This window comes from Drosophila ananassae, chromosome XL (assembly GCF_017639315.1).
Source record: "Drosophila ananassae strain 14024-0371.13 chromosome XL, ASM1763931v2, whole genome shotgun sequence".
Taxonomy (NCBI): Eukaryota; Metazoa; Arthropoda; class Insecta; order Diptera; family Drosophilidae; genus Drosophila; species Drosophila ananassae.
Genome location: NC_057931.1, coordinates 8583796 through 8594427, shown reverse-complemented (window position 1 = coordinate 8594427; position 10632 = coordinate 8583796). Strand labels below are relative to the sequence as shown.

General features: G+C 43.8%; 1 protein-coding gene and 2 long non-coding RNA genes across 3 annotated transcripts in view; 1 reads left to right on the top strand and 2 right to left on the bottom strand.

Moving 5' to 3' along the window:
• The window catches only part of LOC6504741 (E3 ubiquitin-protein ligase highwire), a 59226-nt gene that overhangs the window by 40271 nt on the left and 8323 nt on the right, over positions 1-10632 (top strand). Inside the window, exons 14-15 of the mRNA XM_032453160.2 lie at positions 601-714; positions 9963-10557. Of these exons, the coding sequence (XP_032309051.1) occupies positions 601-714; positions 9963-10557 (709 nt within the window). The remainder of the gene's footprint in view (positions 1-600; positions 715-9962; positions 10558-10632) is intronic.
• On the bottom strand, positions 1206-2788 carry LOC123257530. Its single transcript, XR_006507624.1, has 2 exons — positions 2206-2788; positions 1206-2146 (listed from the first exon to the last, which is right to left on the bottom strand). It is a non-coding gene; the product is annotated as an uncharacterized LOC123257530 (long non-coding RNA).
• On the bottom strand, positions 8481-9947 carry LOC123257531. Its single transcript, XR_006507625.1, has 2 exons — positions 9481-9947; positions 8481-9421 (listed from the first exon to the last, which is right to left on the bottom strand). It is a non-coding gene; the product is annotated as an uncharacterized LOC123257531 (long non-coding RNA).

Below are 10632 nucleotides of genomic sequence, written 5' to 3'. Positions count from 1 at the left end.
TTTGTATTTATTTTGTCCATATTGTTTTATTTGCTTTTTTTATGTAAATAAAATAAGGCATGCAGTTAGTATGTGTGTGGTAGTATGTGTGTGGGGTTTAACATTCCAAGTCTTATACGTATGTAAGTTAGAGTACCCCCCTTACCCCCCGGAAGTAACTGCAAATTCCAAACTTTTGGGTTTGAGATAACTTTTTTGAGATAAGATAAGAGGCATAAGCAGTACTCTTGATATGGACATATGTATGATTATATTACGGACGTGATCCTTACGTGATCCGACATGTATGCCTCACAAACCTCCTCCATTCACACAAACACGTACGCCCGTCCCGCCGTCCCGCTGTGCCTGCGATGCCTTGCTGTACGTGCTTCTTGACCTTTGACCCTCTGCCCTCTGCCCGATCTCTATCACTATCTCTTTCTACGCAGGCAGCAGCTCAGCAGCACAGCAGGCAGCGGCGGTCTATCTTTGATGCTGACCACTTGATGGGATTCTTATTCGATTCACTAATAGATACATATAATACGATCTATGAGATATAAGATACAATTATAAGATTTCAAAATAATAAAGGATACATGTATATTTTTTTTGCAGATCCCAATCAAATGAGAGACAGTTCCTCAAGGACTTTATTAGCGGAGCACCTGGCTCCTCGGGCGCTCGACTGGCGGCTTGGTTGCAACCAGAATCGCGCTTGGATCCCAATAGGTGAGTAAAGGGGGGCTAGGATAGAATCTTCTATCTTCAAAAAATATAATATAGTAGTAGAGTGATATAAGAGTGATATAATAGGATATATGATATATCCTTTATGATATTATAACGGACGTACGGTTTTGTCGAACTATTAAGTACAGTAAACTGTCCCTAACACTGCACGGATGGTCTCTGCCGCGCTTCCTCTGTCTACTTGGGGACGGCTGGGCTCAGTCGAAAGGGGCGTGGGTGATGGCACGGCAATCTAGACCAAGTACGTTACGGATTTTCTCGTAGACAGAGATGGGGAAGTTGGAAAGGAACGAAGGAAGTAGGCTGACCCTGGGTGGTTGATTCTACTGACCATGATACCTGAAAGACTGGGTGTTGTGGTCTTTCTTCTATACCCTCCCTACCATGTAGACGTTTCACCAAACAGTGGGGGTCTACCCATGTTCAACTGCAATGTTCGGATCCGAAGTGCTCCAAGTGAAAGATATTAGTTCATGTTCATTTCGTATAATTAAATATTCGCAAAATTAGCGGTACTAAACTACAATTACAACTAATCTTCATAGTTTGGGATAGAAAGGCAGAACATAACAGGGATTTCCCATTGTACTTATCTATATGAATTTACTGTTACTCTTCGTTTTCTTTACTCACTCAGCTTTACAGATTCTGCATCCATCGTTGGGCCCAAGATGTCGTAGGTGATCTTTGCTGTGGACTTAATGCTATTAGAGAATGGTACAATGGGGAAAAGACCTGGCTGATCTCTCTTTCAAGGCTGGGTGGGTTTGCTTAGAGACTAAATTTAAGGATAAGGTCCTACACTAATTAATTCATACTCGTGAATGACTGCATCTATGCAATAACTTTATGAAATTCCATTTATAGTACTACAATAATGGGAATTGTTATTATGGTTGGGAGTCGATACTTTTGTGGCGCAGCTATCGAGGTTCGCCGTGAAGATTACCATTATTGTTGGGAGTCGATACTTTTGTGGCGCAGCTATCGAGATTCGCCGTGAAAATTATTCGCGTCAATCTGCTCTAAATACAATATTGACACACATATATGCTCGCAGGCATGGTCATCGTGCTTAAAGCTAAATACTTGGACATGTGGGTCCTATGCCGCTCACAAAATCATGACGGCAGCTTGCTTCACCAAAGAGAAAACCTAATCGGGGGGCGGCGGCATCCGTTGGTTGCTACTGCAGCTGCTGAACGACACCTTATCGCCAACCGGTGAGAAGATAAGAATCGGGGTACGGTGCACTGATGGTACGATGCGGCTACCAACCCATGTGCGTCCCACTGATTCGGCGGGGGGGTGGCTTTGGTGGTGCTACGGCCTCCTGACTGATCCGACGTCCGATCCGAGGCCACTTGCCACACGGAGAGCCTATCAGGCTGATCCTGGTCAAATGGGATACCTGACAAGGGATTGGTCAGGTTTTTAAACTTGCACTAATTCAATTATTTGGGGTCTCACCTTAAGAATTTTGAACCCACACACAAACACAAGTAGTTTTTATTATTATAATGTCTTAAATTTGCTGCCTGAATGGCCTGCACTGCTTTCACTGTATAGTTTCTTTTTCTCTCTACACGTGTCCGCGGGATCTTCTTATTATTTCACAATATGTACTCGAGGCTCTTCACTCGGCAAAAGATCAGAATGAAATGATTTCTGCGAGCTTGGGGGAGTACAGCCATTCCCTGCTGCACTACAGCTTCCCAACCTAACTGTAAGATCGAATGATTTTCTACCTACTTTTGGTCAGTGGATGCGTGGGTAACAGGGCTTTGCGTATGTCTCTTTCAACTTGGTTTCTCCCTTCTCTCTCCACACACTAAGGGTAAGAAATATTGGCCTGCCTAGGAAGTCAAGTATTTTGTATTTTTATATAGGGTGCTCGCTACACACCCCTCCCCTACAGTTTGAATCGAGGGAAACCCTTGCATTAAAACTGGATAACACTAAGCGAGTACCCAGTTACCAAATATCTTTGGCATGATATTTCCCTATTTCCTTGCCATTCATGTCCTCCAGCAAGTAACAAGATTGGCCTAGTTTCTTCTTGATTCGGGCTCTCATTCCAACTGGGGCAAGCTTGGCGTTAAAATTTTCAGCTGCCTTGCTTAACAAGAAATTTCTTTTGATGACATTTTGCCCTACCTCAAAGGTTCGCGGTCGACATCTCAGATCGTAGCTTCGTTTATTTCGTTCATAGGCTTTCGACACATACTTATCTATGTTCGATCGGATTTGTTGGATTTCGTCAGCTCTGGGTAATCTAGCACTGCCTTCGGATAGGAGGTTTAGATTACGTAACAGCTTAAAATCTTGGCCGTGATTAAGCATGTGTTGGCCGAAAACTGCGAAATAAGGTGAAATTCCTATCGATTGGTGGATGGAATTTCTAAGAGCGGCATTTATGCTACTTAAGAAAGTATCCCACTCGCGTTGGTCTGTTTTGATATAAGCTCTAAGGGCTGCGTTTATTGACCTATTTACGCGTTCCGCTGCATTAGACTGTGGGGCATATACACCAGTGAAGATTTGTTGCACACCAAAATGAGAAAGAAAGTCAGTGATTTCGCGGCTCTTGAATTGAGTTCCGTTATCGCTAACGATAATTTCGGGCACTCCAAAACATGTAAATATGTCCTCCTTTAGGATATCTATTACTGTCCTTGAGGTGAACTTCTTAACAGCTTTCAAAAATGTAAATTTTGAGAAATGGTCGAGGATAATCAATATGCCTATGTTACCTCTTTTTGTTCTAGGGAATGGTCCTATGAAATCGATGTACAAACGTTGGAAAGGTCGTTCCGTTGTTGTACGAGCTCCCATTGGTGGCTTTAAAGGTCGGTTTGGTACCTTGGTCGTTTGACACACCTGACAGTTTTTGATATAATTTCGAACGTCTGTTACCATGTTGGGCCAATAGAATCTTCGCCTAATCTGATCTAAGCATTTGGCTATGCCGCAATGAGCTGAAGCCGGCTGATCGTGTGCTGCATATATAACTCCGACACGCAGTGAATTGGGAACTAACAGTTTCCAACGATCATCCGCATGGTTGTTATCAGAAAACTCGGTTCGGTGGTAAATATAACCATCCATGACTTGAAAGTCTGGTAGATCAGAGCTTTTGAACTTTTCTATCAGTGAAGTATATTCGGGTGACTTGAATGCTTCTGCATCCAAATCGATTTGCGGGAGAGTTTCATACTCGAGAGTGGAAATGGCATCTGCGACCGTACCTTCATACGTTCTTGAAAGGGCGTCGGCCACAACATTCTCGCTTCCTTTGCGGTGAACAATTGTGAACCCATATCCCTGCAGTTTGATAGCCCACCTTGCCAAACGTCCATTCAGGTCGGATTGGTTCATGAGCCAACGAAGGCTTGCATGATCTGTAACTACTTCAAATACATGTCCTTCAATATACATTCGGAATTTCTGAATAGCTAAAACTACGGCTAGGCATTCCAGTTCTGTCACAGTGTAGTTACGCTGTGCCTTGTTTAGTTTTTTAGACATGTATGCTATGGGACGCTCCGATCCTGAATCATCTTTTTGGGCTAGGACCGCTCCTACACCATATAAAGAGGCATCACATTGCACGATGAATGGCTTTTCATAGTCTGGATGACTCAAAAATGGAGCAGAGCACAGTTGCTTCTTGATCTCCTCAAAAGCTTCTTGTGCCATAGGATTCCACTGTAGGGATTTTCCTTTTAGGAGTTCGGTCAAGGAAAATATGATCGTTGAATAGTTAGGAATGAAACGTTGGTACCAACCAGTCATTCCAAGGAATCGTCTGAGTTGTCGTTGGTTCTGAGGGATTGGAAATTCTTTTACAGCAGCAATTTTGTCTGGGTTGACTCGTAAGGTTCCTTCCCCAACTATATAACCAAGGTAGTCTACCTGTTTAAGACAAAACTGGCTTTTGTTAATGTTTATAGTTAGTCCTGCCTTCCGCAGTTGAGTGGCTACTTCAGATAGGTGTGATAGATGGGATTCGAAACTATTCGATAGAATCAACAGGTCGTCTAGATAAACTAAAACGTTCTGCTTGAGATTGTACGGAATTACCAGGTCCATTAACCTGCACATTGTTTGGGGTGCATTCGTCAGTCCGAATGGCATCCGCTTGAATTGGTACAATGGTCTGTTCGGTATGGTAAAGGCAGTTTTTGCTCGAGAATCTTTGTCGAGGCATATTTGCCAAAAGGCGTCTTTAAGGTCAATCTTGGATATGCAGTGAACCGGTGGGAGACGGCTGAGGAGTCCTTCCATTATAGGAATAGGATAGGCATCCCTCACGGTTACTGAGTTTAGTTTCCGAGCATCCAAACACAAACGAACCTTGCCTGGCTTGACATGAAGCATAACCGGTGAAGACCATGGTGAACTAGGTGCTTCCTCAATTACGTCCATTTCAAGCATGCGATCTATTTCGTCACAAAGCAATTTCTCTCTTGCGGGCGAAATGGGGTAAAAGCGTTGTTTGATTGGCTTCGCGTCGGCTACTTCAATATTGTGTTCGATTAACGACGTGTATCCTAGTCCCTCTTTTTCGAACGACGGAAAAGAGAGGATAACTGTCTTTAGTTGTGCCTGTTGTTTGAGGCTCAGAGGCGGTTGTAAGGAATCTGGTACCCTAATTTCGTTTAAGAAACTGGAATGTAAGATGGAGATTCCGAAACGTTTCCAGAAATCTATTCCACAAATTAAGTCTTGCTTTATTGACGGTACTACTAAAAATGAAAATTCGGCTGATATTGAGTTGTAAGTTAGCGGAATTTTAACAAGACCGAATACGGACTGTGTCTGTCCATCCGCGGTTCGGACTACTCCTTTTAAATTCTTAGGGAAAGGGTTTTGCGATATAACTTTTTGTGCTAAGCTTCCTCCTATAACACTCTTGTTAGCACCGCTATCTAGCAGTGCCAAAACTTCCTCACCGAAGACTGTAAGTGAAGTGAATGGTCGTATATCTTCGCCGTTTCGTACAATTGACGAGATAGTAAAACTTCGCAAGTTCTTCTTTCTGCACCAAAATTCGCGCATACGTTGAGACGATCTTGCACTTACTGTGGAAGAACAGGGGTTACTAAATAGTTCTTCTCTGCGCTTCTGGTACTCTTTGAGACGAATATGGTAGGGCTTTAGTGGTCTAGAGACTGTAGAACTGTTCAGTGTGCTGGTGATACTGGAATTTGTTGCTACTGGGTCCGAGGCTACTGGCGGACATCCCCTCTCGGATTGCGGCGGATATCCCTGGCGGAGTTTTCCGGGTTCGCGTTGCATTTAGAGCAGCTTGGCTTGTACGTATCGAGCAAGCCGCAACCATAGCAGAAAATTCGCCGTGGCTTAAGGCAATCATGATATCGATGACCTATCTCCTCGCAATTCCAGCATTTTACTTTCTCGGGTGATCTAATGGCCAAGACTTCGCCCGGACATTCCTCTTCGATTTCGCCGGGAGTATCCTCAAATTCTTCTTGAGCACATAGTTCGTCTACGAAATTCCTACGCATAGTTGGTCGTGTTGTTGACCGAGTACGAAAACTACGGTAAAACTCTTCGTGCCTATGACATTCTTTTCGTAAACTTGCTAAATCTGGGGTATCTACATGTAGTAGTTCTAGTTTAAGGTCTGGTCTTATGTTGTTCCTAACCTCAATAGCTATGTCGCCATCTGACATTGGTTCGCGCAATGAATCGGATATAGACAAGATTGAGTCAAGAAATTCATCAAAACTCTCATTTGTTCCTTGCTTTCTGCGTCTAATAGCGTTTTTAATATCACGATCTGATCTCTGGTCCTGGTATCTTTCCTGCAAGTGACTGCACAGCTCGTACCAATTCATGTGTTCGGAAGTTCTATGGATACGCCAATAAAATGAAAGTGCTGGTCCAGCGAATAGAAGATGAGCAAACTGACTAAGCAAGGGGAAATTACCATTAAGGCACTGGGAAGTAAGACAATTGACTCTGTAAATGAAATCTTCGACAGGAAGGTCATTGGTCGTACCACTGAACTTGATGCGCCAATTGGAAATGACATTAGAAATCCTATCAGGTTGTTCTAGTTGAATATCATTTGATCTAGCATTTGGTGGTCTATATCTCTGACTGTTGTTGCGTGCATTGACATTGCTGGCATTGCTGACTCGTGGTAACGAAGGTGCTATATCGTTATCCCATTCAAGTTGGGCTTCTTCTTGTTGGTCTCGAGAGAATATGTTTAAATTCCTAATAGCTGTAGTTATTTGGTCACTAATCGAGGCTGTCATACTTGCTCTATAATTCTCCAATGAACTGGAAATAATTCTCTGAATACGTTCCTCTTGCATTGAGTTTTGTTCCCTAGAGATCCTATCCTGAATGGGTTCACGTCTAGGGTTCGAACTACCCGCTCTTGTTCTCTGATTAATAGTATTTGAGCTATTGGAAGCCTGTGATCTGGTATTCATACGAGATCGTGGAATGGTTCCAGAATGATTTGGGTTAGATTCCTGGTCGGTCTGTATATTACTCGGCATTCTACGTTCGGAAGGAGTACACTGTCTATCTATCATCAAAGCTCGAGGACAGCTTTGCCTGCAGTTCGGACAGGTATCATTGTTTTCCAGCCATTCTAACAGACATGCTTTGTGAAACTTATGCTTACAAGGAGTTTCCAAGATACTATCATTAGAGCTCGTATCGTTACAAATGGCACACAGCACCACACTCTCCAACGGAGTGGCTGCTATATTCTCGGTACTTCTTCTAACCGACATTGTCGCACAAAGTATACTAACGGAAGTTCGCGATAAATGATTTACTTAAGATTCACTACGTAAATAATATATTCGATAATAATTTTAGAGGCTTACCCTCGGATCTTCAAATTGCGTTGATTATTATATTCTAGGGCAGTAGAGATTTATTTTCACTAAACGGAATACAACTATATGAGATGTAGAGGAGGACTATTTCGATATGAACCAGATATAGACAATCTCACTCTTACTTTTGCTGACACTAACTAAGCTGACATGGTATAACATCGAGTTGGGCTCAATGATAAAAATCCTATGCCTGTCATAGTCGCCTTTTGATTCGGATTCGATTAGAATCCATGTTTCTTTGCATACTTTATAACCACGGTCTGTGTCCGACTGCTCTCAGAGTCACAGCAATCCACTGGTGTACATACGCAAACGCTGACTCTACTTTATATATCAAATTTGGGAATTGGCCAAAGGAAAGGATTCAAAAAGGAATGAAAGGGAAGAGTGGGGCTTTTTGGGCTGATTCGTATAACCCACGTTGCTCGGTTAAATATACACGAATCTCGGCCCTTACGCTGGGCGCCAAAAATCTATAACGGACGTACGGTTTTGTCGAACTATTAAGTACAGTAAACTGTCCCTAACACTGCACGGATGGTCTCTGCCGCGCTTCCTCTGTCTACTTGGGGACGGCTGGGCTCAGTCGAAAGGGGCGTGGGTGATGGCACGGCAATCTAGACCAAGTACGTTACGGATTTTCTCGTAGACAGAGATGGGGAAGTTGGAAAGGAACGAAGGAAGTAGGCTGACCCTGGGTGGTTGATTCTACTGACCATGATACCTGAAAGACTGGGTGTTGTGGTCTTTCTTCTATACCCTCCCTACCATGTAGACGTTTCACCAAACAGTGGGGGTCTACCCATGTTCAACTGCAATGTTCGGATCCGAAGTGCTCCAAGTGAAAGATATTAGTTCATGTTCATTTCGTATAATTAAATATTCGCAAAATTAGCGGTACTAAACTACAATTACAACTAATCTTCATAGTTTGGGATAGAAAGGCAGAACATAACAGGGATTTCCCATTGTACTTATCTATATGAATTTACTGTTACTCTTCGTTTTCTTTACTCACTCAGCTTTACAGATTCTGCATCCATCGTTGGGCCCAAGATGTCGTAGGTGATCTTTGCTGTGGACTTAATGCTATTAGAGAATGGTACAATGGGGAAAAGACCTGGCTGATCTCTCTTTCAAGGCTGGGTGGGTTTGCTTAGAGACTAAATTTAAGGATAAGGTCCTACACTAATTAATTCATACTCGTGAATGACTGCATCTATGCAATAACTTTATGAAATTCCATTTATAGTACTACAATAATGGGAATTGTTATTATGGTTGGGAGTCGATACTTTTGTGGCGCAGCTATCGAGGTTCGCCGTGAAGATTACCATTATTGTTGGGAGTCGATACTTTTGTGGCGCAGCTATCGAGATTCGCCGTGAAAATTATTCGCGTCAATCTGCTCTAAATACAATATTGACACACATATATGCTCGCAGGCATGGTCATCGTGCTTAAAGCTAAATACTTGGACATGTGGGTCCTATGCCGCTCACAAAATCATGACGGCAGCTTGCTTCACCAAAGAGAAAACCTAATCGGGGGGCGGCGGCATCCGTTGGTTGCTACTGCAGCTGCTGAACGACACCTTATCGCCAACCGGTGAGAAGATAAGAATCGGGGTACGGTGCACTGATGGTACGATGCGGCTACCAACCCATGTGCGTCCCACTGATTCGGCGGGGGGGTGGCTTTGGTGGTGCTACGGCCTCCTGACTGATCCGACGTCCGATCCGAGGCCACTTGCCACACGGAGAGCCTATCAGGCTGATCCTGGTCAAATGGGATACCTGACAAGGGATTGGTCAGGTTTTTAAACTTGCACTAATTCAATTATTTGGGGTCTCACCTTAAGAATTTTGAACCCACACACAAACACAAGTAGTTTTTATTATTATAATGTCTTAAATTTGCTGCCTGAATGGCCTGCACTGCTTTCACTGTATAGTTTCTTTTTCTCTCTACACGTGTCCGCGGGATCTTCTTATTATTTCACAATATGTACTCGAGGCTCTTCACTCGGCAAAAGATCAGAATGAAATGATTTCTGCGAGCTTGGGGGAGTACAGCCATTCCCTGCTGCACTACAGCTTCCCAACCTAACTGTAAGATCGAATGATTTTCTACCTACTTTTGGTCAGTGGATGCGTGGGTAACAGGGCTTTGCGTATGTCTCTTTCAACTTGGTTTCTCCCTTCTCTCTCCACACACTAAGGGTAAGAAATATTGGCCTGCCTAGGAAGTCAAGTATTTTGTATTTTTATATAGGGTGCTCGCTACAATATAATAGTAGAAAAAAATATTAAAAAAAATAAAATAATCTCCTTGTAGGTGCGAACTCAACACCATTACGGAGCCATTGCGTTACGGATGGCCCACCCAGGTAACGGTGACTATCCGGGATCAGTATGGCGATGCTGTCCTAGTGCCCGAACTGAAGGTAGAAATAAAGGCAATACCGACGGGTTCCGGTCCAAATGGTACAAGTGGAACGGGAGGATTTGGACCCCCGGGAGGATCAACGTTGCGAATGCGACGGGCCTCCTGCTCGGCCGGGGATTTGGGCGGAATGGCGCCGCCACCGCGTCTCAACTATGAACCGACCACCAAGGAGAAGATGTGCTTCAAGGCCATCACCTTCATGAAGCCCTTCACCAACTACTCGTTCGAGGAGCTGCGCTACGCCAGTCCGATCCAGACACGGATCACCGAATCCCTAAATGCCCGCGACATGGAGGATGGCACGTTTAGTGTCCAGTGGACGCCCAGTTCGGTGGGCAGTTACTGCCTGGCGGTGACCATTGATGGTATACCATTGGAGGAGGTGTATCGGGTGGAGGTCAAGGAGGGTGTCCTGCCACCGCCCACCCAAAAGAACAGTACCCAGCGCAGGCCCCAGGCACCCAGTAAACTGCGACGTTTTCAGGTTAGTTTCAAGTTTTTTTTCAGTATTAGTATTAATTTTTATGGGCCAAACTACATATGTATGTATACTAAATGG